Genomic DNA, 16,514 nt, shown 5'->3' on the forward strand with positions numbered 1-16,514 from the left:
CTGCCAAGGCTTGTCGGGGTGGTTCGAGGATTTCAGATCTGGATGTGTTTGTTGTCCGAATCTCAGGGTACCTTTGGAACTAAGTCAGATGTTAGGGTCGATGGTGGACTTGAATTTGATGGCACCTGAACCTTGTAGTAAGTAGTCCGCTTGGCATTCATGCATGTCGAACCTGTCTCCGAAACCTCGCGCGATTTCTCAAATATGTGACAAACAAGTAGTGCATGACACGACGATGCTGCCGTTGATGCAACATCTTGTGTTATCCGGTGCCGTGATTAATCTTCGACGAGTGGTTGAACTTGTGGAGCAGGTCAACAATTGTGGCCTGAACTCCGCTTGAAGACCTCGAGTCGGCAATTCCGACAATACCCGACAGATTCTCTACGTGGCTGCATCCTCGCGGTCCTGAGATCAAGTTTTGGCATTTATTTAGGAGAAATAGTTCGTGGATATTGGATAATGTAGTTCGTGGATATTAGAGAATGTAGTTCGTGGATTCTATATAATGCAGCGCCAATTGCGATTAACGATTGAAGGTAGGATAGATGGCACGGCCTCATATGACACATGCTCGCCCGCCAAAGAACATATGTTTGGCACCAACAGAATTAGAAATCAATGTATCGTAGGTATCGTAGGAAGCTCCAACGCGTTGCGAGCAGATCGTTCACGTTCGCGGACGGACTTCCTGGCATTGAGCCTGAGCAGCAGTTTAGCGGGCTTCGTACGGAAGACTAGTTGACTCACACGGCCAGCATCGAGTTAATATAGGCTATGAGCGAGAGGGTTAGTATTTCGCAGTGCATAGCGAACATATAGTATCACTGACAGTTTCCTATGACCGCTCCAGGCGCAGCGGTATAGAATCGGCCAACAAGATCCTCCTGGAATTGATACTGAAATAAATAGTTCCGACGGTTGTTTTCAATGATTTGCATGTATGAGAAAGCTTACAAGCACAGCCAGGGTAGTCGCCACAAGGCTGGGGACAACGCATGTGAAACGTTCATCAGGAATGCAATGTTACACATACAAGGAGAACAATCCCATTTGGATAAAAACCCGCAACAATTCATTGAGATAACTCCTCGACCTCGATCTTTACAGCTGCATGAGTGTCAGACCATAGCATAACAGAGAGATGCATACCGAATGTTGTCTGTTCGCGCTGGTCGCAAAAACCACCAAACTGTACCTGTAGTGACAGCATCACACAATGCACTGGCGAAGGACGCTAATTGCGACCACTAAATCCAAGTATGAGTTCCTTGCTCATCAAAACTATGTCAGGGCTGACTGGACCTTCGTATGAAATAGATCTTCAGGTCTTCGCGTATTGAATCTTTGAAAGTATGTGAGAGATTGTATGAGCTCGATGAAAAAGATAATCTTACATTAGACCACTTAGGACTGGAGATGAAGATGCAATATATCAGAATGTTGACAGAGGATATGGAGGATTGACGTAACTCATGCCACATACTGCAGCATTCAAAAATTAGAGGTTATGTGGCTAAGATCGAAAGAGCTGACCGAATGATGCAGTGGCGAGTGCACACTGAACATTTGTGTTGTAGCTCAGCTCTCTGCAACAAGGAATCATGAAAACGGCATCTCACAACAATGCCCATTATGAAGCGATTTTGTCCTGTGACTAAAGGAGCTCTTTGAGACTTCACTCTCGGAGATTCTGAAGTACTCACTGATCCACACCCTGTGTACATAAAAGCTTTCGACAGCTGATGACATCATCTTATGGAAAGCCAGCCACAGGAACCACGTACCACTGTACAGCAAAAATAATCCAATACTTATGATTTGTCAGTTAGTGTTGATGGCAACTGGATAAGGAAAACTTACTGCCATAAGTACAGCGAGCTTTGTAGGCAACATTCAATATGCAGTACACTACATCAATAAAAAGGAACTTGCCAGTACCTGCCTATCCTCTCGATGAGTCAATCTGTGGAGGAGAAAAACTACCGACTTACCACGGAAGTTGAGCGGTGCACTCGATGGACGTACGATGGCACGAAATAAGGATATACCAGTATATTCCTATCAACAAGTATTCGTGTATTGTTTCTAAACAACTACGAGACATCGTTGTTGGTATCAGCACATCATTATGGTCGAGCATGATGGAGAATGCTCACAAGGTCATCGTTATCTATATCAGAGGTATTAATTGACGATGCTTTTGTCGATGTACATAAGTTGGGCTCACAAATAATTTAAGTTTTCTTGAATCTTGCGGAAACCATCGCACGTAGAAGAGATACTGTCCAAAAGCTGTCCCGTAGAGCCTTTGAAATCCTACAGGTCAACACTCAGTAGCAAAGACTGAATGGTACAAGTCCATACACTGTAGCTATGATAAATCCTTTGAAACCTAGAGTCAGCTAGGTGAAATTGAAGACCAGCCGTATCAGAAGGCTCACCAATGAATCCGGGCCCCCACATCAGCTCCGTGGAATTGACTGCCATCATGCTTAATGAACTTGGAGAGACACACTGAGAGGCAAGCCGCAGGGAAGAAGTACTTAGCAGGCCTGGCTGCCGTCTGCAATAGGCTCACTAGTATGCCCTTATATGTTTTTATAATTCTTCACGGCATGGCTCAAGAGTGTTTTCATGACACTAGGCTGTACCGTAAGTGATAAGTGACCGACGCGGAATCCAAACCGAACAGCGCTAGTCCCACACTAGCAGTAGATATACTTATCTCTTTAGCTGCTCTATATATGTTTGGCTGCAGTGGCACTGGTACAACATTAAGACGAATCTCACTGAGCACTTTGATCACACGTACTCTGGCTGGAGGCGGATCGGGAGTACTATAATCCCAGAAAAATTCACCCGCTTAGACGTCCATTCGAACTTACCTAAACTGAAGCGCCGTCCTTGGAGATCAGTGGGTGCTTGTATATAAATGTTATGTCATGTTTACCGGTGGCAGTCGGTACGGTAACACAACAGCCGCCCGCATAGACACTACTATGCATAAAGCACTTCTGCCAAGTCAACTCTATCCATTCGTAGATGTATTCTCCATAAACTCAAATGAATGGATCGAAGAGGCTTCTGACAACAAATTGAATCTTCAAGTGTTGGTAGTAGGCGCAGTAATGTCGTCTGACATCTTTCCGGTAAAGAAAACTTGAACGACACTTGAATAATGCCTTGTGCCAGGGAGCCGATCAAGACCGATGATCCGAGTCACCGTCGCACCACCAGTTTGATAGGCGAGTGGAATCAAAAGCCTTCAAGGGGAGTAGAAGCTTCGAAGGACAACAAACGGGGGAAAACTATTATATCCTCGCATGAAATGACGTATACTGAGGATAGTCTAGTTGCCACCACTATCGTTTCCATCATTTTCTGATCGAGTAATGAGGCATCAGAACACACGGATAATACAGTTGGTACTACATAGCGTCATAATGCACTCCAGCCCCAAGTTCAGCAAACAATACAATCTTCTTTGAAGCTCAAATTATACATCGTCTTGTCTACCGTCTTCTCGATCTTTTTCCAATCAGCGCGTCGTTGAATAAATTCGTAAATATCCTAGCGAAAACATCGTTATTTGGGGTTGTTCCGGGATAGTGCTGGAAAATCGCAAACCTCAGGTCGATATGCCCCACCATATCTTGTCACATCTCTTACGATCTGTGCTAGATCCTTTGCGTCTTCCACGACAAAGACATGTCCCAACATCTTCAAATGTGAGAAATCCGCAGTGATATTAGGTACCTATTCACAAGGCATCAGGCGCCATGTGATTGAAATCAGCAGAGATAGACCAGCCTTGAGAGAAGCTATAAAGGAGTAATAAGCATTGAGGTCGGCAATGACTTGGAAACCGCCATTCAGAGATATGATCTGGCGCTTGATATGCTTCTGCAGTATACTGTACCGCCATATCAGCCTCCCACAACAAGGTGTCTCAACATTTACAGACTCACGCCAATAACCGGATTCCAACCTCTTGGTAGAATACTTCAAGCACCTCTTTGCTCGTGCTACCCTTGAGAAGCTTGCAATGCGTATCCAAGCATCGGATAGCTTCCGTACAGCCCTGAGTGGGACCCAACTCTAGTGGAGCATCTTCTGGGGGATAATATTCCCGTGGTTTTGTCAATGTCAGGATGATGTGTTCAACCTGACACACAAATGAATTTGCCAAGAAGGATTGGGAGAGCACAACTACACACCTGATTCATTAGCACTTGTGTTCCAGCATTGAGCCCTGCAGCAACACAGTCATCGAGTGTATTTTCAAACCGTTTCTTCTCTCTCACGACCACATTCAGAAAGTCCGTTTTGTCGATGTATGGAGCCTGACACAGGTAGCAGAGTCTGGAGAAACGTCCGTGATTTCAAAATACACATACCAGTTCCTTGTCAAAGAATACTTGTACCATGCTTTGAATCGTATCCCCTATATGGACGAGCTCAAAGAATTGCAGCAGCGGCGCTACACTGGCAGTTTCTTCGTGTTCTGCTGGTTTGTATGAATTCATCCGCTCCGTTGCTCTGTCAATGCGGAAGGTTACCTTACGACAAATACACAAGCGAGAGGCGGGCCCGCAAAATGTATCACTTACATTCCAAAACCTTTCTCTAGATGCCTGTTACACAATACCCCCAGCATCTCGCAAAATGCTTCTTCGATTGTCTCTCTTACCCTTATTCCATAATGGCCCGGGTATGACGCAAAGATCTCGAGGCGTTTGAGCGCATCACGGTCTGCATGAATCAACTGCAGAGCAACATCGAGAGATAACAGGAGATCAAGATTTCCTGTTGGCGCCAGCGTCGCTTTTATCGCAGATGTAGAGGAAGCCACATTTGTTTGAGAAGTGTCAAATGTAGATGGCGTAAAGGAGGTTGCAGCTGTGTTTGTACTATCAATTGAAACAGTATCTCGTGTGGATGCTGGAGCTGATGAGTTTCCTACTCTACATCACAATTAATACTTACATTGTGCCATTGAACTTTCATCAACACTGTCATTACCTCCCTCTTCATCAGCACCAATCTCAAAGATAGCGGCCTCTCCTTCGGCGTTCCGGAGGCCGAAGCTGGTATATTCTTTTGCGTTGTTCACCGATCCCGTGCCACCGACCCACCGCTGTGGATTAAGCATTGCAATGCCTTGGACCATACCTGTGCCGACGGCTCCAACAGCTCCCCCTACAGCTCCCCCTACAGCTACCACTCCGGCACCGACAGTACGTGGGACTATGGTCACAGGTAATAGGAGCACGTCAGTGAATGACGCTAGAACGGTACGCTTCATAAGAGCCGGGTTCTGCGCAGTAAGGAAGCGGGTTTGTTGTGCTTGCGTGGGTAAACCATGTGATGCAAGCGCTAATGTCTGCAAGTTGAAGGTGAGGCAAGGAACAAAAATCGTCACGAATAGGAAAGGAGGCGCGTACCGACCGGGCCCACTCTTTGCATATCACCTCGAATGCCTGTTTTAATGATTCTATTTCTTCGTCAAGGTATTCGTCCATGTTTGGCTCAAACATCATGAATCTATGGGTTCGTACAGTTAGCAATACTTCTAACGGTACTCCGAAAGAATGTAGCGACAATGAGGAATATAGAAGAGCGAGCGAGCCAGGAAATTTATCACTCACACAACATCTTCTGCCTTATCTTTATCTTTGTGGCTGAAATTACTAGACAAGGTAGTGAGAACGTCCACAATCCTCCATGATTCCCTGAAGCTGGCAGCCACTGCAGTGAGATAAAGAGCATTCGATATTTCTCTGGCACGTGTCAGCAGTGGAGCTATGTATTCACCAACCTACACGCACCCATAGTTATGAAATGGGGGAGAAATAGACATGACATGAACTTACAACTTCGTTGGCGACACGCTCTGCGAACCCAATGAGGACTCCAGCAGCTGGCGGAAAGACGAACACAGCCCTCGTGCCGTGTTCCTCCAGCGCACGTATGATGCTGGCCATAAATTCATCCATGGGTGTAAAGTCAAGAGTATTTTCCTCCCTGCGCACATCATTTAAATACTCGGAAGATACAGATCATGTAAGTCACTCACGTGAAATTAGCTAGCGGATTCCAACGACCTTGCTCATACAATATCTCTCGCTTCTCAGCCCATACCTTGCCCATTTCCCAATCCCCAATCCCAGGCCACACCTCCCAGCTGGCACGAGCAGCTTCTCTCATCATCACTTCGTCTCCGCGAGAATCGGCAGCATCAAAGGCGGTCAAAAGTGATACGTCAAATCGATCTATAGCAGCCTTCAGAGCGGCGAGAAGGATGTCCCAATTTCTTACGGGTTGAACGCGGGGAGAGAGAAAGAAGCCGAGTAGGCGAAGAGAACGGGCCTGGGACAACAGAGATACGCCTATAAGAGGTGTGAGCGCGGAAAGGACTGCATGGGGTGGCTGCTTCAGAGGAGCCAGGCATTTGTTTAGAATTGAATGAGCGCGTGTATACCGGGTGCGGAAAGTCTGCTTTCCTGGAGATGCGTCTGTGAACGCGAATGAAGTAAATGCAGCAGAGAGAGATGGAACTGATGGCATGCGCGGGGCAGACGTGAAATCTCCGAAATCATCATCTACAGATATCGTAGGAGGCGAACATGGGCTAGCCTTTGGCTTTTGCTTGGATTCAAGATCGTCTAACGTGTCATCCAGGGCGTGCCGAGTAATGGATAAATCATTCCATCTTCGTTCCCATACTTTCTCATCGCGGGATAGACCAGCAGTTGCTCTTGATGCTCGAGCATAGGCAGGGATGTCGGGGATAGGGAGATGGTTCAGGACAAGCAAGTGAATATCAGCAGGTAATTTGCCAATCCATCGAGAAATAGGTTGTGCTCTGCTTGCCCTCTTGTTTGTCGCAGACGCCGATGATGAATAAAGCCGCGTGGGTTCGAGTGCAGCAAACTTGTCCATCAAAGCCTGTTCATCGTCGTCCGCAGTGTACTTGGATGAACTAGGAAAGGATATCCCGGCGGCAATCCAAATGAGGAAACTTTACTATTAAGAGGGATCTTTGTGTCACGTTGAGTTCACTTTGTCAGTTTCTGCAACTTACCTGCAAGTCCTAGGCCTCACCATGGTGACTATAGCATCCCCCCAGTCGAACGAAGCAGAGCAAAAGAAACGAAAGCAGACTTTAGAGCGCGCAAAAGCAAATCACGTACGTTTTCTATGGGCGACATGCTCCTTGCATATATCACATCTCTAACATACGATACTCCCAGCTCTCGAAACAGTTACAGATGCGCCTGCAGTACGCAAAGCTAAAGGTTGAGCATGGATGGGTACGCTCTCCTACTAGCTGATGTGGTGATTGATGGCCCGACCGTTCATTACTAGCAACGCCAAAACTTGAACGAGGTTGAGAACCTGTATTTCCATCATTCGCAGGTACGCGGGCTGCGTCCTGTCGTACCTGCAAAAACTGTTCCTCCACCGTCTATTAATTCACTCCCTCCAACCGTAACCGTCCCAGAACCTCCCGAGCCCGTGGTGGTCGATGAGGTATCACAGCAGGTCATCAATAGCCAAACATCTCCCACAGATACTTCCCGAGAGCCCACGTCCCCACATAATTCCCCTCTTGAATTAATGTCAACTCCTGTGCAAAACTCATTTACCGAAACCACCTCAAAATCTGCATTACATACAATACAAACCCTCCCCGACAAAGCGCCCTCCCAGGAACCGTCTCAACCTGCTCCCACCCCTGTTCACCTCAGCACGCAATCAGCTACTGTCCCTCAGGAACAACCAAACTCAGAGACAGCAACCCCTCCGCACAGTTCCCTCGATTCTAGCGACCCAGCAACTATGGTAAGGTTCACGCAGATGCAAATGCAGCTCCAACCTCAACTTCAATTTCAGGCTTCATCACACAGCCAAACACCAACACAGATTCAAACTCACACACAATCCCAGCCATACAACCCTTACATGCCCCTCAATCGACAGTCTTCTCAACCCCAACCCAACCCCTTCATGCCCCAACCCCTTCCGCAATATTCTTTCACCCAATCATATCACGCAACCTCGCTCCAAAATCAGTCCAACCCACAAATATTTCATTCACAGCCCAGTACCAACTCGCAATCTCCGTTTGCGAATGGGAATGGGAGCAGCCCACTGACATACGACAGTTTCTGGTCTACACATGCCAGTGCAGGATCACTGTACCGCACCCACGGAGGTTTTACAGCGAGCGCCACGCCGACTGGCCACGTCGCGATGATCACCCCTGGCGGGCATGCGGCCGTGATGACAGCCGAGGGAGTGTATGTCGGTACTGCTGGGTATACGGGCCGTGTCAGCGGGTAGAGATCAGACTTTGCTATATTGCTTATTCTTTGGCGTTGCTTGGTTGGGCACGTTTCTAAGAACCATTCTGGATTGCTTCATGATGTTACGGTACATTCATACTTACCTCTTTGTTCTGCTCCTAATGACATCTGCATGTTGGTGGCTGATATTACTGTGCGTCCCTGGACAAAATCTAACTGCTCTAGCGCGTAGCCGCTGACACAACAAAATTGGCTTGAATTCGGTATACGTATGAATGACTATAGTAATCTACTTCTACTAACTAGCGCATTGAAAGTAGCACAGACAAACGCATGAAATTGGTTAATATATCATCCATCATCATCATCATCATAATCGTCTTGTCTCACACTCTCGTCATCACTATCGACATCAGGTAAAATATCCACCATTGAAAGATTGAACACATGAAATTGCAAATATCCGATGATTGACGCTGAAGGTGAAGGAGGAGTTGAAAAGGGGAATCATGAGAATATATCGCCTAGCCAGCCGAGGACTTTGAAGAGTCCCCATAGGCATCCACCAGCGATGATTGGTAGACTGAGGTTATCGTCCACGGAACCCAAATCTACATTCCAGAGTGAGCAACCAGAGCAAAGCGAACAATGAAGCACTCACCGAGTGCTTCGGCAATGCCCGAAACTAAACCCGCACACACAGTTACAACAGCAAGACCCGCCCACCCACTGAAGACCTTCCCACCTTCTGCGCTCCCACCGCTAAACGTACTCGATACACCAGCGTCCCAGGACCACGTCGAGTTGTCTCTCACCGGTCCAAGGTACGTCCAGAATCCGGCAGCGACAGCAGCACCTGTGAGTGAGGCTGCAATGAAGCCCGCCAGACTTTTACGAGGGGCAAGAGGGAGACCAAAGAGTCGTGCAGGGAGCGGGGGTGTGAGCGGGCCCCACAGACGACCGAAAGTGGAGGCGGCTGTATCAGCCCAAGACAGGCTGTTGGAGTACAATGAACAGGGAATAGCAGAACAGGGGAAATACACAAACATAAGAATTGAGACGATTGCGATGTCAAGAGGCAACGTAATTAACGCAGTGTTGGCGCCGAGAATATACCATATAACACCATTAGATGATTTCTAAGGATACGTGAGGTCAGAATCCATGCTTAGTGTTGGTCATGCTTGCCTTTTCGCTATCGCGCATGAAGATGCCAACACATTTCTCAAAGGCACGTTCGAAGAGGGGATACTTTAGGCGGAGAATGTCTATTGGAACAAGAACAGCAAGGGCAGTGCTCAAAGCAATAACGACCGTCTGTGGGTCGCCTTTGGAAGTGTATAGGTAAATTGTAAAAAAACCTACCAAAAACCGCTCGTCAGACCAAAGATACAGGAGCCTTTAGGGGAATCAAGAATTTACATACCAATGGATGAATGTAACGCCTTGCGAGGAATCTCCCAATCAATCTGTTTTTTCAGAGTGTTGCGTTTATCAGGTAAGCTGTTGGGGGACAGCTTGCGCTCGCGTGCTATTCGCGCGTCGACCTCCTCTATAAGTTCCTCTATCGTCGCTTCTCCGTTGTGTTTCAGCTGTTTGGAACCGTTTCTTGCAGATGCCTTGCGCTTATGTCCTCTCTTGGCAGGCATTCCATTTGCTGGCTGTGGCGAGAAGACGATGCTGCTTGACGTGGAAGGTGGAGAAAAATATATTTTTGGGGAAGAGGAGCGACGTGGGAGTGACGGTGTACGGGCGCGCGAGCTCGAACGACGGGGCTGGTCGTGCGCAAGACCTAACGAGAAGGCGTCGTTTGCAGGAAGCGTCATCTCGTTGACGAGAATGAAGGCGCGTAAATATGTAACAAGTATGCCGCGCCCACAACGGAAATGTACTCTGTTTGGCCACGTTGTGCTTCGCTCACGCTCAATACAGTACTTGAATCACACAAAAGGAGTCATCTGAGCTGAGTAAACATGCATAGCATGCATGGCATGGTTTTTAGGGCGACATAGCATACAACTCTAGTAAACATATCCCAGAAGCTTCCCACCAACGTTCTTGCGACGAGCCTCCTCGTGATCAAGAATTCCTGACGAAGTAGTCTGTCATCACGAACGAAGTCAGCCCACGTTCTATCAATCTCAGATTCGGAACAGCCCACCAATATAATTTTCCCGAAACCACGGGCAGGGAGGAGTAAGTTAACCCAGGACTCGATCTGGGTCACCTGAACATTGAAACGTGGTGAGATGACACCCGTCTTGTTGAGCCGGCCGTTGAGTTGGATCACAATTTTGCCAGAGCGGTGATCATCAATGATCTCGAATTCACCAATATAGCCTGCAAGAAATCAAGGTCAGTACCCATGCTCATGTGACTAATAATGAGAAAATAATGTAGACTCTACAGTGAACCCCGATCCGTGAGAGATGGAAGATCAACGTTGTTTGGTATTGAGAGACAAGTTAATATTTCGGAGGATTAAAACGAAGGCCGGGTAGGAAGTTAAACCCCGTCAATCGTAGTTATAACTCCGAGAATCGCACAAAGCAATGAATGATGAATTTCAGTAAAACAAGGCAGACTCACCATGACGCTGCATGACAGAGAGGAACTTCACAATGACCTTCGAGGAAGGTCTGATAAGAACCTGGCGCTTTCCCCGGCGCTCAGCATTGACAATGTTGTTCTAGTAACTCAATAAATCAACACGGCCGCCTCATAGACACAATTGACTTACAAGGCAGTCGTTCTAATACAAAATCACGGTCAGGTTGATCATACTAGAACAAATAAAACACTCACAAGAACGGAGACGCGGACCATTTTGAATTATCGAGGGTAGAGGCAGGATGGAAGGGTAACACTATCGAATGCGATGTGAGTACCTGCTCGTCTGAGTATCGTGCTACGGAAAGCGCGAGTCAAGACGAGCTGCGAGAAACCATGGCATGGGACCGGTCAAGCCAAGAATACAGCACAATCATGTCGCACGTAGACATAAGCGCAGGCTCACCTTGCTGCTGGCCTTGAGGATTTACCGGATAATATGGACTCGAACAAATTGGATTGCAAGCTGCATGTGTGGCTGTGCGACTGTATAGTACCTTTCAGCCACTGCGGAAATTACCGAGAGCTTCGCCTGCATGATCTTAGCCCTAAGGCATCGACATCGTCAACGTCCTCGACACTAAAAATTTAACAAAATGGTGCGTGTTTGTATCAGACAGATGGGTATTATTTCTGAGGCTGTGGTTAGGGTCGTGTTCGTACCAAAACCACCAAGAGGGCTGCCCGTGTGCTCATCGAAAAATAGTAAGTCTAATCTCTAAGAGTTGACCGGGTTTCGGGGATGGAGGACCAGAGGTCTCGAAAGAAAGACGATGAATGACTGCACAGGAACAGTGATTGATTCTAATGTATGACGTACAGCTACCCCCGCCTCACCCTCGACTTCCACACCAACAAGCGCATCATCGATGAAGTTGTCAGTACCCTTCCACCTAGCTTACTGGTGCTATCTCATCCCTTTCCTACAGGCTGTGGTTCCCTCCAAGCGGCTCCGGAACAAGGTCTCCGGCTTCACTACCCACCTGATGAAGCGTATTCAGCGCGGGCCCGTCCGTGGTATTTCGTTCAAGCTCCAGGAGGAGGAGCGCGAGCGAAAAGATAACTACGTACCTGAGGTATCTGCTCTTGACACGAGTGCAACAGGCTTGGAGATCGACAAGGACACCGCAGTAAGTCTCAATTCGGCTTCCCCTCAAGCTACCACTGTATTCTTTTTCTGGCAAGAATTCCATGCTGACATTTGATTTTTCCTTAGGAACTTCTCAAGGCACTCAACTTCGACTCCATTCCTGTGACCATCGTACAGACTGTTATCCAGCAACCAGAGCGTCCTCGGCGGGAGAAGCGCAACGTCCCTGGCGCTGGGCGGTAATTTGTATATTCTAGGTGCTTACACATAGGCTCATATCATGCCACACCATGTATATGCATGCGATCATAACTACTCTGATTCCTTTACTTTTCTCCTATCACAATTTTGCCCAGAAACCAGGCTATCGCGTTTCTCAGCTGAAGGCAAGTCCTGGGTGCCTTCAGGATCGTGTGCCACATCCACCTGAAATGAGTTTGCCTGAAAGCATTTTTCTATGAATAAATGTTTGCGTGGAGAAAATTGCGTTTATAAATCGAGTGCGGGATTCCATGTACTCCAGCTGCAGCTGTAATATGAATCCGCATCGAACCCTCATCCGGAAGCAATGCGTTTTCCTCCTCCCGAATCTAAATGAATGTGATATTTCTCTATCTATGCCCGACAGCTTCAGGTGCCAAGTGCCTTGATGGTCATCCCATCTCAGCTCAAGCTAGAAGAAGTAGTAAAAGAGATGGAATATGAGAACTATAGTAATAAAAGTAAACGGTCAGGAGGTAAATAAGAATAACAACCAACCGGCGGTGTCAACGAGGAATGATAGTGAGTGCGCGGATGTGTCGCTTGTCCTTTCGGCCCACGTAGGCGATGTGGCAGCTTACGACTGCAGGTGAAAGCTTGTAAGCAACTTGTAACAATAATTATATCTCTGCTACCACAAGGGAAAGATCAACCTATGGTCGGTATGGTAGGAAGTTCCATTGAACTGCAGCCAGCTTCAAGTCGTTGTTGTTCGCGTATTGACTTCCTAGCATTGAGCCTGAGCACAAATCCACCAATTTAGTGGGCTTCGTGTAAAGGAATATTTTATCCACTTACACTCCCATCATCGAGTTCAAATAGGCTAAGGCGATTGGTTTCAGTGCTTGCACGGTGAGCATGCAACATACTAACTTTTTGCTAGTAGTGATCCAGGCAACGCGGAATAGAACTGGCCAAGACCACCATCCTGAACCTGGTACTGAAACAGTGCTTGTCGTTATGTCCCGCATGTTGCATGAACGACAGGACTCACGAGCACAGCCATCGCGATTGCCATAATGCTGGAGAACCTCGTGACGGGAGTGTTCGGCATGTTTGTAACATTACACATACCAAGTAAGTAAACCCATGTGAACAAAAATTTGTGTTAGTTTATTGAGATAATCCGGTTTTGACCTTCAACCACAGATTTCAACATGACATAGACAACAAGGGTAGGGAAAAGACTCGTACCGCACATTGTCTGTTCGTGCAGGACGCAAAAACCACCAGACTGTCCCGGTAATGATAATATCACACAAGGCACCAGCAACTGCAGAAATCTGACACCACTGAATCAAAGTATGAGTGCCTTAAGGTTGCTCAAAACTATTTCATGACCAACCTTTTTACCGAATAGATCTACAGGGTTTCTCGATTCGAATCTTTGAAATTTATATGAGTAATTAATTATGCGAACTCCAGGACAAGAACTCACATCACACTGCCTGTTACTAGAGACGAAGACAGCAGCAAGTCAGGACATTGACATCAGGGATGAAAGACGGACACACTCGTGCCAAAAACTACAGTGCTGAAGAGTCAGCCGTTGAGTATCTGAGATCAAAAGAAATGACCTAATGCTGTAGCGGCGAATGCGCACTGAAGATTGGTGTTACGCTGAGAAATAAATTACGTAAATGCGGTCTCACAATTGTGCCTGTAATTAAGCGGTTATGTTCTGTGACTGAATAAAAGCGTTAAAACTCTTGGTCCTGCAGACCCTCGATGACTCACTTATCCACACCCTGTGTGCATAAAAGCTTTCGACAATCAAATCAATTTCTGTATAATGCTGCAGGAAATCAACCATGGCAAGCACATACCACTGGACTGCGAATATAATCCAACACTTTTGATGTTGTTGAAAATTAATAACAGTAATATATAGAAGACTCACTGCCATAAATACCCCTAGCTGCGGCAGCCATTTTTAATAGGTAGTATTACATCAATGTAAATGCACTTGCCACCATCTGCCTATCCTCTCTATGAGACGATTTGGGAGCCAATAAGAGATCTATCGACTTACCATGGGAGTTCAGTCGTGCACTCATGAGACGTGCTACGACGGCACGAAATAAGGATAGACCAATACATCCCTATCAAGGCATATTCGTGTATTGTTCCGAGACAACTGCGAGACATCATCGTCAGTTATCAGTGTACACTTGAGCATGGTCAGATGACAGAAGCACATACAAGACCATGAATACCTAGCGATCAAATACGTTATTAAGTCAAGGCTTTCATGGATGGGGAGAAGTCTCTCACTCACAAATAATTTGAGTCTTTTCGAATCTTGCGGAAATGATCTGAGGTAGAAGATATACTGCCCAAAAGCTGCCCCATAAAACCTTCATAATTCTGCATGTCAACTTTGGGTAGAGACCGTTGAATCCCAAATCCATACGCTGTAGCTACCATGAATCCTTGGTTTTAAAGTCAATTCGAGGTACATAGAATGGACTATCGGAAGACTCACCAATGGCCCCAGGGCCCCACATAACTTGAACGGAATTGACCATCGTGTCGAGATACTATGATCATTGCCAGTGGTGCATAATGACAGCAGTCTTCAACAACCAGGCACCGTATTGTGATTTTCAATTTTGTAAATTTCAACTCCGCATTTCAGCCGCGTCAACGACGTGTGTCGCTTTGGACAGTAGCTTCACCTATGACCGGTCTGCCTAACTTTGTGCGGTCCATGGCTCTACGCGTCTCGCATTTAAATCAATCTGATCCGTATCCCAGTTTAGTCTCCGACCTTAGCGCTTAGCTTTAAGCTTTAAGCTTTACTACTTGCAGCCTCATGGAAAATAGTCATCATGAGCCAGGGGTCAAGCTTTCAAGCCTAAGGTCTAGACTCTAGACCATTCGATACTGCCCCGCCACATCTTTACACACACATCGAATTGTACTAAGTCCAAGGTAGTCAAAAAGAAAGTTACCCTCAGAGTCTTATGCTGCGAAGTGTTGTTTTCGATTGGGAATACCTGCCTGAGATTACTGTGCTTTCGTGTGACGCTGCGGATAAAATAACACGAGACGATCATACGCAATGCGATCCAAATTTCAGGCTAAGTATTACTGCGGTTTGACTGCGGTACTACGTAGTGGGATATCGTGATTGTTATGACAACTCCGCAGGCTTACTTCGGGCCGGGTGCCGAACTAGCTGGACATTCCACCAAGTATCTTCGTCCTCCCTAACATAGTACCTAATAAGGGCCAGCCCACCTAGAGAGATATTTGCGACTGCTGTCCTTGGAGAAAGATGATGTGGAGCAAGAGTCGATGTGGAAAAGTACGCAGTGACCTTAAGTGCCGTCGGACAGGGGGTTGTGGGTGATGCTCCTGCAACAGCACTGGAAAAAGTCGATGCGTGGCACTATTATTACGCCTGTAAATGGAGTTGAACATGCTAGCTTTGACGACATCTGAAATAAAGCGCAGGAGCAACAACCAATATAAAGTATTTCTTGGAAGAAGATAGTATACATAACTGAGGAGCGTACGAGATGTGCTACTTAATGCTGACGTTACTCTGATGTGACACCGACGACCACAAATACCCATCCATTTAAATGGGCAGACTTCGTGTCAAGGTAATTGATCCATCTCAACAACAACATGGACACGGAATGATGCAACATATTCCGCCCTGGCACTCGAACTTTAGCTCATCTTTATTGCAACTTGAGACAACTTACGGGACAAGGAATGCAACCACCTCTCAAGCGCAACGGCGAGTGCGTTTGCTCATCTTTCTGTGGGGGTCTGTCCTGGGGGGAGGAATGTAACAACATGGACGATGAGGAAGGTTGAGAGGAGACAATTTCCTTTTCTACAGCACGAACTGCGGGTGGGTATGTAACAGAGTCTGTATGAGGTCCTGAGCTGGAATTCATTGGTTTTGGTAAGGTGAAGGTTGAGTAAAGCAAGACCTACTTAGCAATTCGATATTCATTCCACATAAACCAATGACGTTGTAAATCTTACGCAGTTGGTTACATAAGGAGTTTATTAGTCAGGGCCTGGCAAAAGCACCCTAATTGCAATCCTAATACCAAACGTAGGTTTCATAGCCAAGATGGCAGCGGACCTTATCATCAGACCGTCATCACCTCTCCTACTTGAAATCAAAGTAGTACGCAATGGCAACCGAAGATCGAATCATTTTCCGTCAGGGTGGGTATATGTTGTGCTGGATCCAATGACACTCTATTGACTGTATC

General features: G+C 46.7%; 8 protein-coding genes across 8 annotated transcripts; 2 read left to right on the forward strand and 6 right to left on the reverse strand.

Moving 5' to 3' along the window:
- Window positions 1–405: 405 nt before the first annotated feature.
- Window positions 406–2,894, reverse strand: F5147DRAFT_710052 (uncharacterized protein). Its single transcript, XM_041438249.1, has 22 exons — window positions 2,816–2,894; window positions 2,582–2,766; window positions 2,445–2,517; window positions 2,368–2,386; window positions 2,231–2,309; window positions 2,160–2,173; window positions 1,995–2,096; window positions 1,936–1,945; window positions 1,864–1,881; window positions 1,788–1,813; window positions 1,707–1,732; window positions 1,623–1,657; window positions 1,537–1,561; window positions 1,474–1,485; window positions 1,398–1,413; window positions 1,306–1,345; window positions 1,153–1,250; window positions 1,037–1,102; window positions 958–985; window positions 833–899; window positions 751–775; window positions 406–703 (listed from the first exon to the last, which is right to left on the reverse strand). The coding sequence occupies exons 3-22, from the start codon at window positions 2,491–2,493 to the stop codon at window positions 619–621; spliced, it is 840 nt and encodes a 279-aa protein (XP_041289627.1). The 5' UTR covers window positions 2,494–2,517; window positions 2,582–2,766; window positions 2,816–2,894; the 3' UTR covers window positions 406–618.
- A 385-nt stretch (window positions 2,895–3,279) lies between these two features.
- On the reverse strand, window positions 3,280–7,004 carry F5147DRAFT_710072 (exocyst complex component Sec10-like protein). Its single transcript, XM_041438250.1, has 12 exons — window positions 6,080–7,004; window positions 5,877–6,027; window positions 5,652–5,821; window positions 5,448–5,547; window positions 4,990–5,386; window positions 4,614–4,944; window positions 4,401–4,542; window positions 4,221–4,346; window positions 3,972–4,168; window positions 3,814–3,916; window positions 3,631–3,759; window positions 3,280–3,573 (listed from the first exon to the last, which is right to left on the reverse strand). The coding sequence occupies exons 1-12, from the start codon at window positions 6,943–6,945 to the stop codon at window positions 3,466–3,468; spliced, it is 2,820 nt and encodes a 939-aa protein (XP_041289628.1). The 5' UTR covers window positions 6,946–7,004; the 3' UTR covers window positions 3,280–3,465.
- Window positions 7,005–7,072: 68 nt separating this feature from the next.
- On the forward strand, window positions 7,073–8,517 carry F5147DRAFT_710074 (uncharacterized protein). Its single transcript, XM_041438251.1, has 4 exons — window positions 7,073–7,192; window positions 7,257–7,316; window positions 7,372–7,848; window positions 7,900–8,517. The coding sequence occupies exons 1-4, from the start codon at window positions 7,109–7,111 to the stop codon at window positions 8,347–8,349; spliced, it is 1,071 nt and encodes a 356-aa protein (XP_041289629.1). The 5' UTR covers window positions 7,073–7,108; the 3' UTR covers window positions 8,350–8,517.
- Window positions 8,518–8,548: 31 nt separating this feature from the next.
- On the reverse strand, window positions 8,549–10,224 carry F5147DRAFT_616857 (uncharacterized protein). Its single transcript, XM_041432549.1, has 5 exons — window positions 9,739–10,224; window positions 9,501–9,673; window positions 9,360–9,451; window positions 8,974–9,308; window positions 8,549–8,923 (listed from the first exon to the last, which is right to left on the reverse strand). The coding sequence occupies exons 1-5, from the start codon at window positions 10,136–10,138 to the stop codon at window positions 8,820–8,822; spliced, it is 1,104 nt and encodes a 367-aa protein (XP_041289630.1). The 5' UTR covers window positions 10,139–10,224; the 3' UTR covers window positions 8,549–8,819.
- Window positions 10,225–10,271: 47 nt separating this feature from the next.
- Window positions 10,272–11,373, reverse strand: F5147DRAFT_710079 (ribosomal protein S8). Its single transcript, XM_041438252.1, has 6 exons — window positions 11,329–11,373; window positions 11,118–11,178; window positions 11,053–11,064; window positions 10,902–11,001; window positions 10,474–10,652; window positions 10,272–10,414 (listed from the first exon to the last, which is right to left on the reverse strand). Exons 2-6 carry the CDS (start codon window positions 11,136–11,138, stop codon window positions 10,334–10,336), a joined length of 393 nt encoding a protein of 130 aa, XP_041289631.1. The 5' UTR covers window positions 11,139–11,178; window positions 11,329–11,373; the 3' UTR covers window positions 10,272–10,333.
- An 89-nt stretch (window positions 11,374–11,462) lies between these two features.
- Window positions 11,463–12,537, forward strand: F5147DRAFT_710081 (ribosomal protein S17e). The gene is made up of 5 exons (XM_041438253.1): window positions 11,463–11,521; window positions 11,572–11,627; window positions 11,745–11,799; window positions 11,852–12,052; window positions 12,139–12,537. Exons 1-5 carry the CDS (start codon window positions 11,519–11,521, stop codon window positions 12,253–12,255), a joined length of 432 nt encoding a protein of 143 aa, XP_041289632.1. The 5' UTR covers window positions 11,463–11,518; the 3' UTR covers window positions 12,256–12,537.
- Window positions 12,538–12,771: 234 nt separating this feature from the next.
- On the reverse strand, window positions 12,772–14,945 carry F5147DRAFT_710097 (uncharacterized protein; the record flags this gene model as incomplete). The annotated part of the gene is made up of 20 exons (XM_041438254.1): window positions 14,759–14,945; window positions 14,687–14,705; window positions 14,552–14,630; window positions 14,476–14,489; window positions 14,306–14,410; window positions 14,244–14,253; window positions 14,174–14,191; window positions 14,100–14,125; window positions 14,011–14,036; window positions 13,926–13,960; window positions 13,851–13,875; window positions 13,788–13,799; window positions 13,712–13,727; window positions 13,619–13,658; window positions 13,468–13,565; window positions 13,348–13,410; window positions 13,268–13,295; window positions 13,147–13,213; window positions 13,072–13,096; window positions 12,772–13,012 (listed from the first exon to the last, which is right to left on the reverse strand). Coding segments are annotated over exons 1-20 (835 nt in total), but the record flags the coding sequence as incomplete, so codon positions are not given.
- Window positions 14,946–15,715: 770 nt separating this feature from the next.
- F5147DRAFT_710101 (uncharacterized protein) lies at window positions 15,716–16,228 on the reverse strand. Its single transcript, XM_041438255.1, has 2 exons — window positions 15,990–16,228; window positions 15,716–15,940 (listed from the first exon to the last, which is right to left on the reverse strand). The coding sequence occupies exons 1-2, from the start codon at window positions 16,185–16,187 to the stop codon at window positions 15,899–15,901; spliced, it is 240 nt and encodes a 79-aa protein (XP_041289634.1). The 5' UTR covers window positions 16,188–16,228; the 3' UTR covers window positions 15,716–15,898.
- Between the last annotated feature and the right edge of the window lie 286 nt (window positions 16,229–16,514).

The sequence above is a fragment of the Suillus discolor genome (assembly GCF_016758755.1).
Source record: "Suillus discolor strain FC423 chromosome Unknown F5147scaffold_53, whole genome shotgun sequence".
Lineage (NCBI taxonomy): Eukaryota > Fungi > Basidiomycota > Agaricomycetes > Boletales > Suillaceae > Suillus > Suillus discolor.